General features: G+C 36.5%; 1 protein-coding gene across 34 annotated transcripts in view; it reads left to right on the plus strand.

Moving 5' to 3' along the window:
* Positions 1–25,051, plus strand: part of LOC117407165 (disks large homolog 2) — a 248,309-nt gene that overhangs the window by 187,329 nt on the left and 35,929 nt on the right. For 33 of the 34 annotated variants that reach the window (XR_009329587.1, XR_009329586.1, XR_009329588.1 and 30 more), the window contains 2 exons: positions 273–375; positions 19,130–19,244. Coding sequence is in view for 31 of the 34 variants with exons in the window: in XM_034923345.2 (XP_034779236.2) it covers positions 273–375; positions 19,130–19,244 (218 nt within the window). In the remaining 3 variants the exon portion in view is untranslated. Of the gene's footprint in view, positions 1–272; positions 376–19,129; positions 19,249–25,051 lie in introns of those variants that run through there. The other variant, XM_059030939.1, reaches the window with a different exon arrangement.

Consider the following 25,051-nt stretch of genomic DNA (forward strand, 5'->3'; position numbering starts at 1 on the left):
AACGTCTTTGTTTAACTGCAGTACAGTACATAACCTACAGTGAATATGCAATGTAACATCATACTACATTTAACGGCACAGCATAGCACGCACAGCATGCCTCTAATAAAGAAAGGCTGCACAGTGAGGGCAGTGATAACCTTAATTACTTAACTGAACAAAATAATCCTCTGTATGTTAGTTATTTAATTGATAGCCTCTACAAATCTTCATTTTGAAGCCCTGCTTTAAAGCGACCAGTGTACAATTGGGATGTTTCTGTTTCCCTGCAGGTCAATGGCATAGATCTGCGAGGTGCTACTCATGAGCAGGCAGCGGCCGCGTTGAAGGGAGCTGGGCAGACGGTAACCATCATTGCACAGTACAGACCAGAAGGTAGGTCCCGACTGGAACTCCTCAGGGAACACTGCTGCTAGCTACACATTACCTGCAGTCCAGAAAGGACACACTACATCATCCATAACATTGACTTCTTGAAAAGCTCCATTCAAAGTTATTTCCCTTGCTTAGAAAGAAATGCAGCACAGGCACTTATCGATACTATCCAGTCCAGCTGCAAAGTAATGAAACTGCTGAAGTGCAAAAAAAAAAAAGAAAAAATCCATGAATTTATAAATGCTGAATGCTTTTGAGAATATGGGAGTAAGGGAGAGCAGTAACTAACCTAACAAAGTTAGTCTTCAAACACAAAAGACTACGAAAAATACAAAGGACAAAAAATGATATGCAGATCTATGCATTTGTTGAATTTCTTATGGACTGATGCACCCATCCACTTCCTGCCTTTTATTTTATATAACCAACTGTTGATGAAATCAAACACCATTTATTATCTGATATAGCTTTGATGGGGTCTGAACAGAGACGCTATTTTTCACCCGTGATTAAAGCTTAAAGTGTTTACAAGAAATACATTGCAAGCGCACATTACTTTGGCTATATCCTGTGTCGCATGTAAATATCGACAATGTCTTTTTTTTTAAACATAATCTAGAGTGTTTCTATATTTTATTTTATTCACACATCATGTTTAGAAAATAGGGACAACACAGGATCCAGCAATGGTAAAGTAATGTGTTTCCTGTAAACACTGTAGGGTGTTCTGTAACCCTTGTACTGTATTCATGCAACTATATGTACTGTAACATTTTTGTTGTTGCCAGTATTCTACAAAGCATAGCCTTTTCTGCCATCTACTTTCCCATCTACGCTAGTTAGAGTGAGGCATGGAGGTCATTGGGCTCAAGGTTTGCAATTTTCTATATCAACCTGCTAACTGAAGTTAACTGGTGGGACACAGAACAAGCGAGCTAGTGAGAAACAACTCGGAAGGTAAATGTTATATAGATTGTGGAGTGTTTTTAAAGGTCAACTATTTTGTTGTTCTATTTATTTATTTATTTGTTCTCTGAAGAATAGATAATCAACCTAATTAATGTGAATGCAGAGGATAGATTATGCAGAGGATAGATAATGAAGCAGAAGAGCCAGCTGGTTCTGAAACCAATAAACAGGTCTAACAGGCAAAATCCTAAATGTGACATTTATTTTGTGTAATTTAATAAGTTACAGGTAAATTAATAACATTTGACTCTATGGAACTGGTATACTGAGATGCAACACAATCATTTCAGTCATTGTTGCTAAGGCTAAAAGAGGATTAACAAATGGAGATGCTGGCCTGGATAAGACACCTGCCATCAATCAAAAAGACCTGGAGAAAATTGAAAGGTTTTTATTCAGTTTTCTGACTGCTGCGGATTGATGAGAGCATGTGTTCTGTGAAAGTGTAGCTCTGGATGCCAATAAGAAAACCTAGGAGTGAGGGACAGCTTCCTGGGGAGTGGAGATTGACCTTGTGGGGAAAGTTGCCTCAGAATTTCTGGGCCATGCACCTAAAAATATATGTTCTAGATACATATTAAACTAGAACATTATAAAGGGTACATCTTTCATACTGTTTATTTGATCATAGAAGGCTAGATAGAAAGATACAAATAACTTTTATTGGGTTGCATACACACAGTTTATTGTAGTAAAAAATATATTTCATGTTATGCATTGTGTACCCTATATATGTCTTACAATATATTTACACGCCTGACACCAGTGTTTGTCACGTTTTATACCTCTCCATTGTTATGTGTGATTAACAGCCTCTTCTGACAACAGGTGTCCTGGACAAATGATGTTGACTGTGAGCCATTAGTCCGGGAAGGTTTTTTTTTTTTTTTTTTTTTCAGAGATAGTTGTCTTGGTTATGCCGGTATCAGCTAGTGGAGCGCTCTGGGTCAGAATGCTGAAAGATTGCGATAGCAGCTGAAAGTGTGCATAGCTGCCTTTTGCCACGTGACACTCAAGTGATTGAAGTTATGTCATTAAATATAGCACAGTCACCTGGGATATGCATCTCCAACCTGAAAGCAACACTTTGCAAAATACAGTGTTGGGTTAAACGAAGACAAAGTTTGCAAAAAAACATTTTAGTTGTGGCTGATTTGCTAACAGCACACAGGGGTAGTAGAAAGCACATGGCAGATGTCTTCAAGCTTAACAGTCTATTCTGTGTGGGATTTGGAAATGCAGATGCTCCTCTGCAATGCAGTATCTCTACAGCTAGTGCCGCAGTCCAGGGGAAAGCCTGCAACTGCAGCCAGGATTTCCCCCAGTGATAAGAAACTCATGAAGTAAACACAGTTATCACTCCTACCCTTGCTAACTGGTGGGTTTGGGGAGTTTTGTATTAAGAGCAGCTTAATTAGGTTAATTAGTGAGAGTGAATTCTGAACACAGTTTTGTGCTTTTTTTTCTTTCAAAGATATGTGTGAATAACAATTTGGAGCAAATATGTACATACAAAACCAGTGGGTTCAGTGCTATGGTATTATAGGAGTATTATTTCTGCAGAAGCCTGCAAATAAACTCTGGTTTGAACACCCATAATAAGTCCAACAATAATTGAAATGTTCAGTTGTCAAAAATGCTTTAGCTGCAATTATGGCTGTAACCCAAGAAATCTCTGAATTGATATGGTATTTTTTTTCCCTCGTGGATGTTTTAGAGAGAGGTTTCAGTGATACACAAAGTTTAATTCAGTTATAAAAAAAACCTGTGATAAATATGACTGATACTCAGTTGGCATTGAAAGAGAGAAAGAAAGAAAGAGATTGTAAAATGTTTTTATAAGAAATGAAGGTGAAAGTATTTTACAGCTTTCAAAGTCAAAGATAAAATGTAATAGAACAAATGGAAGTACATTAAGTAAGAAGGAAGAGTTTCACAGCTGTATTGTATTTTCCCATTCAGGATTTATCAGATCTGATTTTGTCAGGTACTAATGTGTTTGTGAGACCGCTGCAGTTCATTTGGGTGATGGTAGTGCACAGATAGCCTTTCTCTCCTTCGTAATTTAAAGGTCACGCATAGAAAATCCAGACAATGGCCATTGAAATGACTGGGACTGCTGGTGCTGCGAGTACACGGAGTTAAGAGTTGTCTGTCTGACCTTTACTTTGTGTTTACCATACAGAAAACTGTAACCATCATCACCGGAAGCTAATATCAGAATGTGACACCTCTGCAGTGAGGGCATGAAAGATGATGTTTGTGAGAACCGTGAAGGCCAAAAACTAGTAAGATTCAAAGAATAGGCAAAACGATTTTTTGTGTTTGATTTTTTGTGTTTGAATTGAAAGTGATGGTCTCGAGGAGTCGAATAGGTCAAAGTTCAAATATATTTTCCTTTAGAAGAATTATCACTTTTTGACATCACTACTGTGGTATTATGCCTTTTTTTTTTTCTTCAAATGGCTCAGGATGCAAATATAGCCTTCATCCATGTATATATATATATATATATATATATATATATATATATATATATATATATATATATACTGTAGAATATTATTGCGTCTGTATTTTTATACTGTTAACAAAAACATTTACAGAAAATGCCAAATTAACTGATTTTAGTCCTTTTTCGGCCGACCATGCACAGAATTCAGTAACCTTACTCCATACAGTACCCTTGTCCATATAGTAATTCCTGAGTTGAAAGTCATATAATCAAGTGTGCAAAACATTACAATTTTAATCAAACATTTTGGAGATATTATAATTCTATCACGCTTTATTTTGGGGGGCACTTTATTAACACGTTATCAAATGATTTTCATTTTGGGATAATAGTTCATATACACTATTATAACATTATACTAAAATGAAACCTGATCTTATTTGCAAGACATTACTACAGTGCCCTTACACAAATGCATGACTTGGGCTTGTAATTCTGAACTGGGGCTCGGATTTTTGCTGAGTTTGTATTAGTTTAAAATACAGCTATGGCCGAAAGATTTGCATCACCCCATAGAATTAACTAATTTTGCTTCATAAAGTCGAATGAAACCTGACGAATAATGTTACGTTAATATATTTAATTAGTTTTGTAGTTGAAAAATGTGACATTTTGAAAACTGCTATTATTATGGCTTCAGGTAGACTTTTGCGATATCATCTTTGATTACGTGATGTTAAATAAACAATCTAAATGATGTTTATATCGTTTTTTTTTTTAATTATAGCAATAGAAACCACATTCATGACATGACTCTCAAATTGAATAAATGGACAAAGCTGGAGGCACTAAACAGAAAATAGAAACCACGCAGCACAGCTAACAGAATGAAATGCTTATTTTAGTAACACTCTTTAATATCACTTTTTTGGCATGTGGGGGTTTCTGTCTCCAGTGTACAGTAGAGGTTTGTTTAGAGGGAAGATCACAGGGTAATACGACTACTGTCTTTGGTGTGGTTTTGATTTAGGGGCCTAGAAATAGTTAACAGAGTACAATAAAAAAAGCAAGCAAAAAACATACTGTAAGCTTATCAAAATCTGCTTCACAGTTCTGGATAGCACATTTATTTTCTTATTTACAGGATGTGAGAATAGTATTGTTACATTAAAGAACATTATGCTGCTGTCAGTACTACACAGTACATCATTGTAATAGCGCTCATCATCTGAAATAATTACAGCAACAGTACTACAGAACGAATGAATACAGTACCTCTCAAGAGGGCAACTATAAGTATTGATCACGTAACTATATTAACTACATATTGAACAGTAATCAACAACACATCTTAAATGTCACCTGTAAGCACTGCAGTCATTTAAACAGGCACAGGTCTAGGATAGATGTGACGGTGCAGTTTTAAATTATTGTTTCTTCTGTATGTTAATATATGCTTGTTTGTACCAGTATTAAATTGATATTTAGCAAAATGTATTGCTGATGATCCTTTGTGGTTTTACCAGAGCATGTTACAAAGCCTACGGCCAGCTGGTGGCTCTATGAGCATGCGTTTGCTTTGCAGGACATCCTGTGTTTGAATCTAGCTGTGTTTCCAGCGGAAGGACCTCTTCATTAGGGCTGCTTGATCTCCAAAGCACCCTAAAGACTAGGATTACCTGGGACTTTGATTTATTAGTAGGACAAATTAATCCAGTATGGATCACTCAGTGAAAAAAAAAAAAAATCTATGCAGAAAAAAAACGAAATGGTGCAGACATAAGTTTATGAATTGGTTACAGTTCCTAGCAGCGCAATGGACTGTGGGGCTTACTATGACATTATCCCAACATGCACTGTATTTTATGTTTACAGCCCGGCAAATATGGAGCCCGTGCCGACGGAAGAGATAGCCCTTCTTAGCATGAACGTTATGGCTTTGTATCTTAAAAACACAAGGTACATTTTATCATAATGTGTGCGTTTCGTTTTGAACTCTGAAGTTCTCCTTGACCGATTTCATCGCTCCAGATATCAATGTGCCTTGATTTCGGCATCTGATCACGTCGCTCCATGATCCATCATTTTACAAGCCTCATTATTGACAAGCTGTATTGATAGTCGTTCTCAACTCATTCAGGCACCTGTTCTGAGTATTGTATTTGTAATGTCCACGCTCCAAAACATATGAAAGCATTTTGGGATATTGGAGGATACACCAAAAATGTAGTTTGGTATTCCAGCGTCCACCCTTTTGAGTACCTGATGCAATCTCATTTAGAACCAGATTGGAGACCTACCATCTGAGGTGGTCTCGAGTCCAGTTCTCGAGCACGGTATTAAACACTGCATAGTGTAGACGCTAACCGTATTCAGCACTTTTAAGCCGGTTTAAAGGCATAGTGTGGACAAGGCCTAAAAGATGCATTTATCATACTGTACAACACATATCTGTTCAATATGCTTTCCGAAGCTTTCTACTACTGTTTACTGCACCTTACAATGCTTTAACTGTGGTGTAGTATACCGCATTCCTTATGCAGTATAATGCACTGTAATTTCTAGAAATGTACTGCAGTCTCACTGTGGTTTAGCTAAAGTTTTTTCTTCATATGGGAACTATTAAGGAGTGCGAGTGGTTAATCTGTGTTCAGTTTTTTTTTTAATAGATCAGTGGTTGGTGGTTGCTTGGCTTATCTACATTGGCAGAATACAAAGGCAGACTAAAGGAAACAACTCAGAGTTTTATTGAAGCAAATATGTTGCAACAAAATGTTGGTGTGATTAATTACAGCTGCACCGCCTTTTATAATGTGAAGGGAAAATGAAACAGATGTTTAACAATGATTGGGCATAGGAAAACACCCAGAAGCCAAACAGCATGAGGTTACACAGACATACTTCGAGGTGTTTTTATGCTTTACTGATACCATTTAAATTGAAGTAGAACCCGTTTTTTAATTGAAGTTCATTACATTTTATTGCTTGCTTTTTTTTTCGTTCAAAAAAAAAAAAGACCAATAAACAGCATCACTGTATTGTTATATTCTGTCATTTTTAGATATTCCCTTTTCATAAGAAAAGTGTAGATGTTATTATTGAAAGGCAGACAGAAGAGTGTATATTTCCGTAAAGTAAAAGAAACCTTCAAATAAATGTTCTGTATAGATCCAGTTGGATTGGCAGCACTAGAGGCTGCAGTCCACTGATTGTCCACACATTGCCCTGTGAGCCAGCGAGTGTCAGCTGTACAGTGTATTCAAATATTGCACTGCTGTGTAGCACCGAATCTGCTTGACCTCTCAAAAGTGACTAAGTTAAGGAAGGCATTTGACATATTTCATTTTGAGGGAACTGGCATGTGTTTTAATTGGTTGTCTTTATTAAATATTCACCAACAGTAGCAGTGTATTCATTATTCACGCAATTTAGCCCAGAGTTTGTACACTGAGATGCAGTAGTTGGTATTTCTGTTGCAATTCTTTTTTTTTTCCATGCATTGTTATTTTTGAAACAAAATGCGTCTGTAAAGAATGTAGGCCTTTAGAGGCACAAGTTAAAACGAAATCAAAATGTGTATAATTAGGTAGAGTAAGGGGTTAATTAGATACAGTAAGGGGTTAAAGTTAAGCTAATTAGCTTTGGCTGTTACAACCCTACATACAGGTCTTTATTAACAAAAAAAATATTTATAATCAAAATATTATCATAGACATTATTGCTTTTGTACGTTTTTTCTGTTCTTTTTTTTATTTGTTATTTACAGTAAATATGGAGTCAAAATACATTTACCAAATGGGATATGGAATAAATACATAAATAAATACAAAATTGTTGCTTAAAAGCTACTTAAAAAGGAACTGTCTTTCTTCTGTTCTCTTAATTAGATCTTTTTTACCAGACACTTTACAACTCAGATTTTCTCAGTCGATAAGTGGAGAATATTTAAAAAATAATAAAAAAAAAAGTTAAAATGTTCAGTTCTCCCCAGAGTGTGGTAGAAATATTCTTGTCGGTCTCTTATTCTTCGCTTGAGCTTAGATTTAAATCGATTTACAGTATTTTACTTAACACCTGTAAAGTTTCTCACTTTAAGAGCATCTTGTTGATTCCCAATAACATTACCCACTCTGGGTAATGAAAGAACAAATCCTGTCAACAATTTCTATCAAGGACAATCTCCTTCTCTCCTGGTACAGTAGTTATGTACCTGTATTTTATTATTAAAACCAGGGAATCTGCTAACCCCGTTATATATTTAACATATGATTTCTAACTTAAGATAATACAATAAGACATTATAAATCACAAAAGAAGGAAAATCACTGAAGTAAAATGATACATGATGCAATAAGCTACCAGCATTATGTTATGTTTGCACGTACAGCTCATGTCTCAATCCTAAAATTCTAGATAATGCAAAACTTTTGGCCATAGCTGTAGAACCAGTGAAGTACAAAGCATACCAACATCAAATTTATGCTTTTGAAAATGAAACAATCGATGACATTTACTCAAAAATAACTCCTTACATGAACAGCACACACTGAAGACGACTTTCTGTAGGCGCCTGGTGGATAAGAGAGTAAGCTTCTAAAACACTGTATGAAAAGCTAAATGCTGCAACGAATGAGAGAACATGAAATGTTGAAGGAAAAGTAAGGAATGCTATCGAAACTCATCACACATTTGGTTTAAATTATCTCTGTTTTGTCATGAAATTCATGATTACTGCATTCTGAACAAAACCGTACACTTAGCTAACACACTCCTGGTGCTGCTTGCACATGTACCATTGTTAGAAAACTATATCCAAATGTTTTTTTTTTTATTATTATTTATTTATTTATTTCTTAGCAGATGCCCTTATCCAGGGCGACTTACAATTGTTACAAGACATCACATTATTTTTACATACAATTACCCATTTATACAGTTGGTTTTTTACTGGAGCAATCTAGGTAAAGTACCTTGCTCAAGGGTACAGCAGCAGTGTCCTCCACCTGGGATTGAACCCACGACCCTCCGGTCAAGAGTCCAGAGCCCTAACCACTACTCCACACTGCTGCCTTATGCATTGCAATTAATTGCGTTTATATGTAACTAACATTAAGAGAGACTGGGCATAACCCAGCTTTATCATAAAACCCATGGCAATGGGCCATATCACTTGAACACTATATATAGTTTGTACTATTACATAGTATTACTACCTGTATCAAATGTTGTAGTACTACTGTGCATTTATGGTGTGGTATAACGTAATTTTGAAAAAAAGGAATAAAGATGAATCTTTTCAGTGGCTTGAAAATGGTTACAGTATAATGAAAGTGTGAAAGGGTTTATACAGAGAGTAGTACAGCTTATGTTGTTCTCACATGGCCATTGTGAATGAGTCGTTTCCATGGTGATTTGTAGAAGCCTTTTAAAGAGGCTGTTGTTCGGTATAGCCGACAGTAATTTCTATAGTTGTTGTATATTAGCAGTTTTCCTGCTTTTGTTTATAGCATACATATATAAATGTCATTATTCAATTTGGATTTTTATAGCAGGGATAATGATCAGGAATATCTGAAACAGATACGTATATCCGAAGCATCTGAGTCTACATGTAACGTGTTTCTTGTTCTTCAGAAATATCTGATAGCAAAGCTCATAAACATGTCATGTGATGGCCAGCAAACCTCTTCAGATAGTGTCGACATGTTCCTAGAATTGTATGTTCCATTCCTTCTATCTGCAGATTTAGGTAAGTCGTATTGTAACAGAGAGATATGACCAGAGCACTTACCAGAAGCCAGCAGGATTGTTTTTTTGGAGAGGGAGTCATTTGCCTGGCATTTTAAAATTGAACCACGATGCTACAATGTATGGAGATTTGTTCATTGCTTAATACAAACATCTGGATTTTGTTTTTACAAATTTGTTGAGGGTTCTGATTAAAGGCCAGGATGTAGAATCACCTGTGTAATATCACCATAGTAGTTTATTTGTTTATGACATAAACAAGATCAAAGGAGAGACTCAAGGTCACCATTGGCAACAGATCCTTTAATCTCAACCTAAAAGGCCATAGAATGATATGGTAGTTGTTTAATTGCAGGACATGATTCATACATGATTTATGATCGTAATTGTTTTTTGGAGTTGGCAAAGCACCCATGACAATATGCAGTAGTTGGGGTAATTATGACTATACTACTTATGCATGGCCCTTTTTTGTCAATTCAGTAGGGAGCACCGATCCCCATAGATGGGAAACACTGTTGCAAAAGTGGAAGCGGTGGAGCACACGACGCAGAAAAAAAGAAAGAAGGCATACGCTGTGGTTTAAGTAGAGAGACTGGTTAGTGTATGACACAGGGCCATTGCAAGGCATTCTGTATGTCAGCAAGCTTATAACTTCAGCATGCTAACTTTTAAAAAATCTGCAAGCTTTTGGATTCTTTACACAATTTTTGAAAGAATCAGTCAAGTTATGCAGCACCATACCCTCCATATCCAATCTGAAGGTTTCATAAAGGGAGGTCTCATATAGAAAATGAAGGCAAATAAAAGAAGCTAATTAATACATGATTCAAGTCTGAGTAAATGTGCTACTCAGACATTCAAAGCACACGCGAGGCCGCTGCAGGAGACGCTGCAAATAGCAATTGAAATCAGCGGCCAGGCAAGCAAGCAGCCTTCACGGAAGAGCGTGACGTCATCCCCACCGCTTCCTCTTCTCAGCAGCTTGCCCTTATTACCCAGAAGACTGCAGATCATCATTTTTCATAACTTAGGAGTTTGAAAGCTGGCAGTCTATGTTATATTGAAGATTGCTCTTATTTGGTCTAGATAGATTTGAAAACGAATCTCTTCACTCTCTGAATAAAATACATAAATAAGTACATTTTTTTTAAAGAGCGTTGGGCTCTCTTGCATTGCCTGATCAGGGTTTCTCAGTAGGTGACTTGTTATTGTTATTTATCCCCATTAATAATTATGATGATATATTTGCCAAATATTCAGTTTTTTTCTAATTTTTATACTGATTTTGACCTTGACGTTCGGGTAGGATTACATTTTCTCTGAAACCTTCTGCTATTTGTGGTGTTCCACACTTAGCATTTAGATTTAACGTAAAGCAAATTGTCTATTCTTTTTTAAATGTACAAGTGTTAATCATAATGCTGCAAAATACAGCCTCTGAATTAACAAAGTAAGATCACATTACAAAACATAACAACTGTGTCACTGTATAAACCAATATATAAGTGAATATATAAGTTGCAACCTAGTGACACCCCAGTTTTGGCTACCACACTGCTCAAAGCCATGGCGACCTGTAAGCCAGGTAAGATTGTCAGGTATTGATCTATTCCCATACAGACACAGTGTATGATTAAAGAGAGAGTCTCTTTCTTTTTATCCCTTTTTGTGATGGGTTTGTCATGTTGCACAAGGTGACCATTGTCCTGTCTTTGTTCAGATCTTGTTCCAGAACATTTCTCTTCATTATCCGAAGCCCTTTCAACAGCTGTTATGCTGCTGTATATATGAATGCAGTGCTGCTTCATTATTTCAAGTGCAGATCTACTCCGGATTCATTGTTGAGTATTCATTGCTTGCTTTTATGGTAATTCATTTGTTCTTTTAATGCATTAAAGCCCTTGTTTTATATGATGTGGAAACTGTGGTTGGGAATGCATAGTGAGAGAGAGAAGTGTTTGATATAAAAAACAAATATATATATATATATATATTTTTATATATATGCTACGAAATAAAACTATTAATCACAAAACGCAAATGTGCTAATTAGGATGTATGTTTTCACAATGGATGTGTTTGTTTTAAGCATGAACCTGTTTCAGACTAATGCCTCTTTTCCACTGTACAACCGAGCCACACCAGGGCTGTACCGAGCTCTCACAGTACGGTTAAGGGGATCCTGGGTAGTTTTTCCACTGCAGAGCCGAGCCGTGCTACTGACGTCACATGCAATGAAAGACAGTTGTATGTGTGGTACAGCTGTACAGTATTTTGTTTGACTATATTTTTGTAAATAAGTTTTTGTTTTATTGTTTTTTATTTTCTTCATATTAATATAATAAAGGTCGTGGGTGAGAAATTTTGTAGAATTTTGTGTTTTTGAGTGTGAGTTAAGTGTACCGTTCCCGCGGTTTATGTCCATTTGCCAATTCGGGCATAAACGTTCTCATTTCCGACGCTGCATCTGATCTGCCCACAGAGAAACTAGAGCCTGCACTTCCTCGGTGTCCGAAGGCTGTACTTTTCTCGCATCACACTCACTGCCCGCCATGTTTGTTGTTTTTCTTCTGGAGTGTACTGACTGATGCAACGTAATGACCAAAATCCTTAACCCCGCCCCTGGCCCGTCTTGGCTCGGAGCCAGATTCAGATGTCTTGTGAGGCCAGAGTTTCACATTTCTTGTGAGGCCAGACACTTCATTCTCAAACCTCTGTGAAAAAGCTTTGCAGCCGGATGGATGGGCTGGGTAATGTAGGTGAACAATCAAGAATGTATTATTTCACTACTGGAAATCATCATCTCAGATAAAAGGTTTTAAAAATAACCAAACATATTTTCAAGCCTAAAAAAAAATCCCATGCCCTGTAGATATTGTATCCAATAACACGTCCTGCTGACTTGCTGAAACAATTGCAAGCTCTCCTGGGACCTATACCTGCCAATCTGTGTTTCTCATCAGTAGCCAGATGCCCAGATGACTGAAGAACTCCCCTCCACCTTGCAGTTGTGGGTTGATGGAATCCCTAGGCTGGGATTTATAAAAACAACACTGTGCATTCAGAAAGACCCCAATGGAGGTCCCATAGGACTGTCAGTGAAGCCCACCTGACACAATGCCTTCAGCAAATATCCAAGATATGTCAGATAAAGATTTTTTTACTCATATTAAAAATGTTAAGGCCAGTCTAGAAAATAAATAAATTCACTGTTAACGATTCATAGACTCTAGGAGAAGTACTGGGAGGTTAAAACCATTTTGTCTTCAAGCTCTGTTAATATATATATATATATATATATATATATATATATATATATATATATATATATATATATATATATATATACACATACATACAGTATTTTTACTTTCTCTACTTTACTTTCTCTATATATATTTTTAAAATGGTGATTCTGTTAAGCTATAAATACAGGAAACACCTAGAGAGGTGTTTTTTTATTTTTATTTTTTTATTATTATTTTTTTTTTTATAAATGTGTTAGAACTGTTTTATAAAAGTGTATGTGGCATTATCCCTTTCATGCCCACACTGTAACATCCTTAGGAATCGATATGTTAGAATTAGCTACAGGGACACAATCAAAGGGGGCCTATTGTGCAATCAGAAACTGCAAAGATGTCCAATTACAATTGTGGAGGGGGGGTCTCTTAAATGTTTAGGGAAAGTGGGCTGCATACCGAGTGTTTCTCTTAGGGAGAGTGGACTTGCTATATATAGTCACCGTACTTCTCTTAGCTTAGCTTTGCTTTCCCTACATTCTTTTGTGCTTGTACCATGGAATACCACATTCAGTTATATATTGATTGTTTATGTTATAATTGTAAAACATTTACCAGCAGTATAGTGACTCCTGTGCCTGTATGTCTAGAATACTACTGTAGTTACCCGGCGCATTAACCTGCCCCACAACAAGACTGCCTCTTGTGGCTGTAACAAATACATCAGAAAGAAATACCTTATTAAACAAAGACATGGTATTTCTTTGTACACAGAGTGTTGCAGGGGGACAGGTTAATGGTTACACTCTGGTATACCAGAAGACTGTAAGGACATTTGGAGGGCACAGGGAAACTTTAAACTTCAGTTTAAAAAAGTTGTCAGGATCTAAACAAGAATAATACTATATTAGTTAAGATACATGTGATATTCCATACTCCGACCAAGTTGCTTTTTAAAGTGTGTTATTACAGAATGCCTGTTTGCAAAATATGCATTGGCACTGTACTTTTCAGCCAAATGAAGTAAAATGAGATGCATAGCCTTTTAACAGTAAAGGTTGTAACTGTATGTAGCATGAGTGCCATCAGAATGGAAAATGATACATATATATCATGAACGTCAAGGGGACTAGTCAGAAATCTGATTGTGCTGCTTATTTTAGTTAATAAGAAATGTATTTACTGATCCCAGATGACCAAAGCTTTTTCCTTAATCATAAGTAAGTCTCAACTTTCATCTTTAGAAGAAGTCTGTCTAAAACCAGATTAATTTGCGCAGCAGACTGATCTGCTTTGTACTGACTAGCCAAATCAACATTTTGTTCATTAATTAGGACTGTTGTGTAAGAGCAAGTTATTAATGGAGCTTTTTTTTATATATATATAAATTTAGTCGTTGCCAATTATTTTTTATTATTTTCACCCCAATTTGGAAATGGCCAATTATTTTTAGGCTCAGCTCACCGCTACCACCCCTGTGCTGACTCGGGAGGGCGAAGACGAACACACGCTGTCCTCCGAAGCGTGTGCCGTCAGCCGACCGCTTTTTTTCACGCTGCGGACTCACCATGCAGCCACCCAAGAGCTACAGCGTCGGAGGACAACGCAGCTCTCGGGCAGCTTACAGGCAAGCCCGCAGGTGCCCGGCCAGACTACAGGGGTCGCTGGTGCGCGGTGAACCGAGGACACCCTGGCCGACCTAACCCTCCCTCCCCCTTGGTCGGCAAAGGAATAGCCTGGACTCGAACTCGTGACGTCCAGACTATAGAGAGCATCCTGCACTCCACGTGGAGCGCCTTTACTGGATGCGCCACTCGGGAGCCCATTAATGGAGCTTTATATTGTATTTGTTTTAAAAGTCAGTGAAAACCCCTTTGTATACTGTATTTAGTAAAAAAAAAAAAAATATATATATATATATATATATATATACTGTATATATTTGTGCAATGAGAACTATTAATGTCTGTGTGTTAATGTTAATCAGTTAGGACATTTTCTTTTACCACTGTAGAGTACAATACAATATTTGCAATGTGTACAGTTATACACGAACACACACAAATGATTTAGCTTAATATTTGCTGATCTAAGTAAATACATTCTTCTGTACGTACAGTATGCACAAAAAATGCAGCAGATTTAAAAAAAAAAAAAAAAAATTCAAAGGCATCTGCATCATTTTCTACCTTAACCACACTGTGTTCAGGGCCAGCAGTTGTATGTAAGAGGAGGAGGAGGAGGAGGTGGGAGTTGGGCTATTGGACTGTGCTTGTAGAGGAGAAGGAACCAATTACTGTGTTTGCTGCTGGCTGTGCTCTGTTCATCAAAGTGAGTTACAGCAGAATATCTCGATCAGCTTTGCGTTTGTATCGTGCGATCATCACCCCTTCCTAGCATCTGCACATTGTAATTCATAGGGAGTAGAAGAACGGGAAAGAGTGTCTGGCTTCTTCTTGTAGTTAGTTGGAAAGGTTCAAAGCAGCTGGAGAAATGTCTTTTTAGAGGATGCCAACAGCCTGCCTGCTTCTGAAGAACTGAAGACACTGCGCTTGGTAAGTTAAACTGTTAATGCTGGCTATTCGAGCACATGCAATTCTTTTTGAAAGCTGTATAAAGGTGCTCTTAGGGTTCGGTTCATCAGAGTGTTACACAGCATGAGCGGGTTCTTTTTTCAGTGCTGTTCTGCTTCTGTTGTCGTGTATGAAATAAATAGAAAACCGAATGCTGTTGCTATGCTATTATTGCATGTTTGAATACATGGTGTGCATGTTGGGATTTCACAAGTGCTTTCTAAATGATCTTCTTCACACAGCATTACTGGCTGCTTTGTTGTGCCCATGGGCGCTGTTATTAACAGAATAATAATGATACAGATGGCAAATATACTTTATATTGTATATATTTCATTGGTACATTTGTTTAACTGCAAGCTTGGATAAACTTTTTTTATTATACTTTTGTCAGAATGTTGTATTATTATTATTATTATTATTATTATTATTATTATTATTATTAATATGGTTTTAAGTTTGAATTTATAAAATGTATATGCTAAATGTACTGGATTTACAAGAGTTTTTTTTTTTAAAGTAATACTCTGATATCAATATGCGTTCAGTTACCTATTGATTTCTCTCCAGATTTTAATGATCAGTTGTGTTCTGTCACATCTTTCCAGATGTTTTTCATTATATATGTAAAAAGTAATAAATATGTAAATGGAGTAAATGTCAAGCTGTTGTTACTGGAACAGTCCCAGTTTCACTCCAGTGCACTGCACTAGTACAGAAGCATTAGCCTTCACTAGAGAGGCATTACCAGGTGGTGAATACCTCTTTTACAGAGGATGTTATCCTTTAATCCATCCATTCATGTCTGCCACACCTATTTTGTTTGTTATGACATACTTTATTTTTATTTTTACATTTGTATCACCTAGATAACCCTTGAAATGAATCACCAGGATATGCCCTAGAAATGATTCACCAGCAGAACAAGTTAGTGTCGATTTGCATTCATTCATTCAGTAAACATCATTCATTTATTTACAAAGGAAAAAACAGCACAGTTTCACATAGCTTCTTAGAAATGTGTCTGTTCTGGGGTCTGTGTCTCAACAACAGTAAGGATGCAAAGCTTTGTAAAATCTGTACAGCTTGAATGTTTTTCAGCATATCTGAGCCTTTCAGTATGGCAGTGGGGAGACATTTACAGTTGGAGAACTTGCAAAGTAGTATTTAAGCTCTGTAACTACTTGCACAAACAAGCCTGGCTCTTTTACAGTGGTGAAGAAACTGGGTTTGGAAGAGCTAGGTACTATAGCGTCTAATTGCAGTCCTTCGATTACAAAGGATTACATGTATATGCATGATTATGCAAAGTATGTTACTTTACATAAGTAGCTTTTTAAATATTTGATCTTAAACTGAGGGTACTAATGCAACCACTTTGTGCATCAAAGATTTCCTGAACGGTCCCAGCTGGTGGGTAAAAACACCCCCCCTGGGCGTTGCAGTTATTCTCACTCTACCCTCACATTACAAGTACACTACACTGACCTGATTACTATTTCTGTGATCCATGTGGAATGATGATGTGGAATATCCCCAAGGGAATGAATGATAACGTGGTAGTTCAAACAATCAATCGTTTTTTAGCAAAGATGTATTGGATCCCTCCTGTGGACTCTGGGCTTTGATGTGCACTGTTCCAGTGAATGCAAGGGCTCTGTACAAAGGAGAAGTAGGAGGGTGGAGCCATTAAATCAGACAGCATCCTTGCTTTGGAAATCTGTATTTGCTCTGTGCTTCATTGAGCAGTTGGTGCTGATGGCTTAGGACAACTAAGTGTCACTTGGTTGGTTTACCTGCACTTTATTTAAACATTTATTACAGTTGTACTAACAATATAATGGCATCTGGTAAACTAAATGAATGAATAATTAGATGTCAGTGTCCCTGTCTGTTATACAGTATTTTGGATGACTTACAGGACACATCTACTTACAGTGCAGGTATTTTTAAGTAACATGCAAATATGTTTTATTATGGTTGTTTGCTTTTGAACAGTGATCCTCTGTAGTAAAGGAAGACCAGGTTGCAGTGAAATGGAAAAACATGCTTTTCTTCCTTTGTAATTTCTTCATGTGATTTTGAGAGAAAATAACTAAATGTGTCTCCTGACTGATTTTCAAAATTTTAAACAGCCAATAGGAAAGCATCTGCCTCCCCCCCCCCCCCAAAAAAAACCTTAAGAGATAAAACAGGGATTTATTTTCTGAAACGAGAACAAAACACTTCAAAATGAATGAAGGTGAATTTAAGAACTCATATAAGGGCCGCAGTTGTTTCTTTTTAGGTCTGTAGCAATAGCAGTTTATTTTTCTTTTTTTCTCTCCGTTTTACAAAAAAATGGTGCAAGCTTACGAGTGGTAAGTAGTTTGTGAACATGTCACAATGTATTTTAGTGTCGAATGTGGAGATGCTAGTAGTTCTCCTTTTTCAGATGAACTTGTTTTTGAATTACTTCGCAGGACTTCCTATCGCAACACTATGACTTTTTTATTTTGCTCTTAGGCAGGGAGGTTATGATGTGTGGCTTTGCAAATAACCCTCTTAGCATTTGATTTCTCCTTCAGTGTTTTCAAAGTGAAGTGTGTGTTTTACACTGGGTCAATAAATGGGAAATCAGCTGCATATGCAGCAAATGCATTGATTTCTTTGGACTATATGTTTTTATATAAAGTGCCATACTTTTACTTTCCACAGGATTCCTCTCCAGTCATCCTTATGAAAGTAGAACAGAGATTCTCATTTTATTCAGCACTGTGCTCTTGGATCATCCCTCTCCTGTGTACTGTACAATATCTCCTGTGATAGTCCTGCAGTACCCACTGCAACAGCTACCTCTAGATTTCTGGCACAATAAACCGCCCCAAAATCTTTTTTTAAATTTTTCTTTCATATTCAGTTAAAACTTTGCTTCAATGAAAAATAGTTATGTATCGAAATATTCATTTTAAGTCAATACGTTATTATTGTTGTAAGAGATGTCATCTTATGCAGTTCAATCCAGATGACTACAAAGCAATCTCTTCTCAAAGCGTATGAATGATTTATTTTATAATAAGAGACAACCTGCTCATGACGTATTAACTTAAATCACAAAAACGAAGATTGTATTCATGAACTATTATTAAACTTAGTGTTTTTTCTAACTTAAAGTTGTGTCATTATTATTATTATTATTATTATTATTATTATTATTATTATTATTATTATTATTATTCGTAGTAGTATTAGTTAGTATTATTTAGTCATTTAGCAGACACTTAAATCCAAAGCGACTTACAGATACTAGCAATTTATAATGTTGGTTATATATGTACAAATGTTATATACTGGATTTCCAAATGTAAATGGGGTAAATGTTTATATGCACCTTGGTCACATAAAAGACGACTTCAATAGGTTTTTGCTTTGAAAAAAAAAAAAAAAAAACTCTCTTTAAAAAGTCAAACACTGAATGTAAATCATTGCTGGACCTAGCAAGCAGGTTGTTGATTTTTGTCAAAAGTGCAACTGATCCACTCAATGACCTTCAAGTAGCTTGATGTACCTCGATCGGGCTGTTATTGGCATTAACAAAAACATTACATTACGACTGTGTTTTTATCCCACTGAGATAATGTTTGACCGTGGACATCTCGGATTACATTTTGAAGGCACTGATTGTATTGACCTTTTGTGACACTAGTGGCCGGTGAAGATGGCCCGCTGCTGTTTGATTGAAGGGCTATTGAGGTTGATTCTGTTGTTTCCCCCTTTTTTTTCAGAATACGGTCGATTTGAAGCAAAAATCCATGATTTGCGGGAGCAGATGATGAACCACAGCATGAGCTCCGGATCAGGCTCCCTGCGAACCAGTCAGAAACGCTCTCTCTACGTTAGGTAGGGTACTCGGGGTCTTCTGATGGGCTTGTTCATTCAAGGTGTATAGTAAGTCTAAGCACAAGATGTGCCTTTACCATGCCAGTCTCACAGGAACTCACTGCAAGACTCAATAAAGACCAGACAAAATACACACATACCTGCACACAAGCTTCGTCACATTTTCGTATATACAGTTTGAGGTCTTCAAAATAATGGGTACCACACAAGCATATTCGAGTATACACTATAATGATATGAGCAAATTAAACATAACTGAAGAACTGTAGCCTTAACAACAATGTCTACATCACATGTACCGTACACTGTATAGAATTTAAGAAAAACAAATAAAGGGTAAAACAGCAGCAGAAAAAAACCTTTGTTACCAAGCAATCGCAGTATCCTTGTATTCCCTGCTGAGAAAGATGTCATTATTCTATTGAGGGAAATGTTTTTTGTAGGAGTAAGGTGCAAGTTTTCTAGGCAGTTCTACTGTACATATAATCGACCTTCACTATCTCATGGGTTAGTGCAAAACTGTGCTGGTACCCCTTGTGTTACACTGGAGCCCCATCCTCCACTCTTTATTATCAATGGCATTTTACATTTCCACAAAGAAACACGAATTGAGATTACTTTGGCAACCACTTCTGCCAGGTATTTCAAGCAAAACTCAATTGAGCTTCCTACAGCTAGAGATGGTTTTAGTTCATATTGTTGTGGCTTTTTTTTTATTATACTTTATTATTCAGGTTTACCAATACCAAAAGCCAATGGCGTATTACATTTTGCAACTGTGTCATGCGTTCTCATTTTAAACAAGGTTTGAATCAAGTTATATAATGACTAGTTTCATTGGTTATTTTTAAAGAGGTTATAGCGAATAAAATAATTCTATAAACCTTGCATGTCATGGACTTCCGCTCATGTATGTCTCCCGTTTGTTTTGAAAGAAGTTACATCAAACATGTATTTTAAAATGAATGATATCTGGTAAACAATAGGTTAAAGAAAGCCATCTGTTTCAGGTACTGTAATATTAATAAGGTACCAGATGTATAGATGTGTTAAAACTTTCCACAAAGTTTATGAAAAATTGACAAGCTACTGCAACCCTGAGCAATGCAAAATAAAACCATGTTTTATTAAACCAGCTCACAAGTTTCTGAAGACAGGAAGGATTTTCGATCCACAACAAGTTTGTAGCTTGGATAAAGAAACCCTCCCATTAGATTGTATTCCAGGGTTTGATGCTGACTGTAAATCAGAAATGGAGGGATATCTACTATAGGCAAAAGGGAACGGTAGTGGAATTTCATTGACCGAATTTTGGAGAAATGCAGAATAAATATTTCCCAATTTAGCAATAAAGGCAGTTGTTACCAATTCTGTGGATATTGAAAGAAAAGTGCCTGGTGAGATCCAGATATGAAGGAAAAGTAATTCATTTTGATTAATGATGTGCATTAAAGTGTACTGGTAAATTAAAACCTGTAAATACTGTATTTATACTTATGAGTTCTCTGAAATAATATTAAAAAACAAACAAAAAACTTTTATATCTGAGAAACAAGAGGAGCAAGTTTTTGCTTGATAACTAAGAACAGTTTTTACTTTGAGTTTGGTTTAAAGTACTTTTGGCAGATTTTACCATGACTACCGCCCATCTTTAGAAACAGTCTTCTAAGTTGTTGATTGCACTTTCAAATTTAAAATCCTATGTTTTTGCGGTAGAATGTGTTTTAACCCACCGTTAACCCAGAGCAAGTTTATATACTGTATATATTTTTCACAGCAGTGCAATGTCTTAAAATTTTATTTTTTTTTTTAAACCCATCTAAACAGCAAATAGTTTTTTGCTGCCATGCCGTGTTATTGCTGACTTCAGAGCTCTGGGTTTTGTGTGTTGGGGGGGATATGTTGCAGAAGTGAGCCTGCAGCCAGTATGTTGACACTACTTCATTTTAGTAAAGTAATCTCTTCCCAGACCACAAGCATGATCTGGGTTGAATATTTAACAGAATAATGTGTCTGCCTCAAATATAACTGTTTAAGAGAATATTCTGCATACTTTAATTTAGTTAAGGGACCTAGAGATCCAGGCATTGGCTGGGCAAACATTAGTTTATAATAGGACGTTATCAACTTAACAGTCTTTGATTTGCTGCTTGGTTGCATCCCATGCATACGAAAAAGCCTTGATCAGAAAACATCTTGTTCTGATCTTCATTGTGGCTCTTCATTTACCATTACCTAGGAGCGTTGCTAGGATTTCTGCTCAGTGGGTTCAGAAACCCCCAGACGTTTTGCCTGCAGCCATCTTTTCATGAAGCACAAGCAATGATAAAAACACCCCCTCCCAAAAGTAATACAAAATAACACATTAGTGTAATCTCTCTCTCCAGTCTTATAACATGACTTGTTTCACATTGACTTGAATTGATGGGGAAAAAAGAGTACAAGCAATACACCTCAAAACACAAACTAGGAGATTTGATTTTAACATAGAAAGTTATGTATTTTTTATTATATCAGATAATCTTTAAATGAACGTTACATTTTGTAAAACAGGCCCTTTAATGTGTACAGTTATTGTCAATTTTGGCAGAGCAATTGGGGCACAGGTAAAAGCAGGGTTTGTCCTTGCTGACATTAGGAGCATTCACTCCATTGTGAGTTCAGATCTTTTTTCACTCACATTTTATCAAAGGTAATCAATAAACCAGATAACAACATATTCTACCTGAAAGGCTTCAAACATAGCTGAATTGGATAATTAGCAATAAATAATAAAGTAGGAGAAGCAATGATATTACCCACTATCCACCCCTCTTCAGGTGCACCTGTTGTACTGTACTGTACTGAACATTTCCAGAGGTTTCAGAGTAGCTGGTGTTTGGCAGCTGTCCCAGCTACAGTATCTTGTGCTCTACAACACTAACTGAGCAGAGGTTAAAGAGATGGAAAGAATAGCAATAGTGTAACACTGTGTGTTGCATCAGTTGAATTGGTAAAGCACTTTAATATTCACAAGGCTGATGCATCTGAGTATGATCCACGATTGAGACAGGTTTGAATTTTTAATGCAACCAATCAACACCAAATGCAAATCTGTCATTTTAGGAGCATGTTACATGACCTTTCTGCGCTGGGTAAACAATTTAGTCAAGCATGAATGTGTGAGATGGAGCGTCTGTGTTTATGTGATACAGCATACTGATTTTTTTCTTTTTCTTTTCAATTGTATGTATAACAGCCACTCTGTAAGGAAATAACAGATAGATAATCTGTGTACTGAACTCTGCAGTCCAGAGGACATGCCCTGGGTTTATCAGTTGGTATAGAATAGATTTATTCACACGTCTAGATGTTTATTTCATTCTAGTTACCTACAGTAGTTATTATTCCCCACTGAGGAAGTAAACAAGTGGACGGGGGTATTGTGGAAGAGGCATCCATCCGTACGTACATTTGTCACGCTGCAGAGTTCTATCCAGTATATTACTAGCTTGTGATGAAACTTGAAGAAGAGATTCTTTACCACAAGGTATTAAGAGGATCAGAATCTGGGGATAATAATAATAATAATAATAATAATAATAATAATAATAATAATAATACAATATACCTTTAACATTGAATCACTCAGTGGAAGCTTGTCTGTCCATGGTATTTCTGCATTATCAAGAAAGATCACTATGAGCTTTCAGAAAAGAGATTGTTGGCTAGGCTCTATGAGTAGCCTGGCAGTTGCTAAGAACTCAATGCACCACCTGTTGATTTCTGTAGGTGTGGAAGGAAAAACAATACTAGGGAAAAAACCCCGTAGATATACAGTAAAACACAATTTTTGCAACAGTTTGGTTTGCAGTTATCAGGCTTGGCTACCCTGGTGTTGTGCAATCAGCATATAAATTCATAATAGCTTGCACAACTCTTATTAAAGTATATCTTAACGCTAAACAGCAATTACAGTACATTTCCTCTGGTTTCTATTCAAAACCACCTTAATGGCGTCTTCAGCATCAATGTCACAGAGTTACCATAGCAACAGTAAAAATACTTCCCACATGCATCTGTTCATTTCCAAATGGAATTTTCTACAAACACTTTCACGAGAACCCTTTGCTACAAGTCAGATCAGTATGTTTAACTACATATTTAATAAACCAATTGTTTTTCAAATGTGTTTGTATTTGGCAGTATCCATGACAAGAATATTTAAAGAATAGGAAGAATGCAGTCTCATGTCCTTGCAAAAAATGAATAAGCATGACATTGAAATCCGATGGCGTGTTGCTTCTTCCTAAATCTTCTTTTTTCTTGCTGATCGTGAGTAATCTAACCCCCCCCCCCCCACACTCTTTAAGGTAGTAAGACAATACGCCATGTCTTTATGGAAACCAAAGATGCAATCAAAGAGTTCTCTTAGTAAACGCAATTCGATTTCTTTGTGTTTAGAGACCTTAAAAAAATCAACTGGCATGAAAAGACTGACATTGGATATCTGCAGAGTTTGAAAAATAATTATGGATAAGCAACGATAAAAAAGTGTTTTAAAAAAGAAAATTATTCAAATGTTCTGTATTGTCTGTTTTTAATATGCTTTCAATGGAAACCTAATACTCCAGTGCCTGGAACAAATATTCGGGACAGAACTACAGTAAAAAACATTATTTGGTATATTTATTATTATTTTTATGCCCATGGAAAAAATGATGAGACTTTCTTTTCAAATACTGAAGGACTTACAGAACTGTCACTTATAATTCTTACACATTCATTCACATTCTAAGAACCTTGCTGCTTCACCTGCCTCTTATAGCTGCTGTCTGCAGATTTTTGTGTGTGTGATGAATCCGTCCGATACAGCCTTTTGTAATGTTAATACATGTTTCCCATAATACTCTCCCGAGGCAGTGACAATCCAACATGCCCACAGATCAGTTTCACACAAACAGTTTCAAAATAAAAAAATCATGACCGAAGGGGATCTATATATATCTGTATATACTGTATATTATTTAACACCCTCCCCTATCAGATTTTCTATTGCAAATCTTTACTGTTTCAGGGGAAAGAAAATGCTGGTGCATTCTGCAAGTGTACCCACATGTACTGTAGTGTATAAGCTTAACTATTCAGAGTACACATTTGTTTAAGAATAATAATCTCTTCTTTTTGTGAAGATGGAGCAGCCTAATGAATAGTACACAGTAATGTGGTTTAGTCAATCATACAAAACATCAAGACACACAAGCATTTGGCTAAAGTGCCATTCTGATCTTTTTTTTTTATTTTCTTTTTTTAAGCTGACTGGGAATTGCAATGCACATACAGTATACTCTAACATCCTCTCTCCCACAAACCCAGACAAAATCTTGTTTTACACACAAACTAGACTTGCATCCAGCAGTCTGGAATGAATGCAGCCACTCTGAACAGCTCTGCAGGGAAAATTGGAGCCCTCAAGGCCAGCAAGTCCTGCAGAGAGAAAGTAGTGATTATTCCATCAGATAAACACTTGGTCAAGTACAGCTAAAGGCATGCATGCTTTAAAAAAAAAAACGGAGTGGTGTCATCATTCTGCTGCTTGGACGGTCAAGCTGGGAGTCCATTTAACATTTCATTTTATGCCCCAGCTGAACAAACAGACAGACTTCCCATAAGATGGTCTTGTCTTTGTCGCCAGCTCCTCGTGAAATATTAAGGATGAAAAAATCTCTCAAATATACATCTGCTCATTTAAACAATATATTAATATGCCATCTGTAAGTTGTCTGCTCCTTTTGCTTGTGTTTTTGTTTGTTTGTTTGTTTGTTTGT

Source organism: Acipenser ruthenus, chromosome 9, assembly GCF_902713425.1.
Source record: "Acipenser ruthenus chromosome 9, fAciRut3.2 maternal haplotype, whole genome shotgun sequence".
Taxonomy (NCBI): Eukaryota; Metazoa; Chordata; class Actinopteri; order Acipenseriformes; family Acipenseridae; genus Acipenser; species Acipenser ruthenus.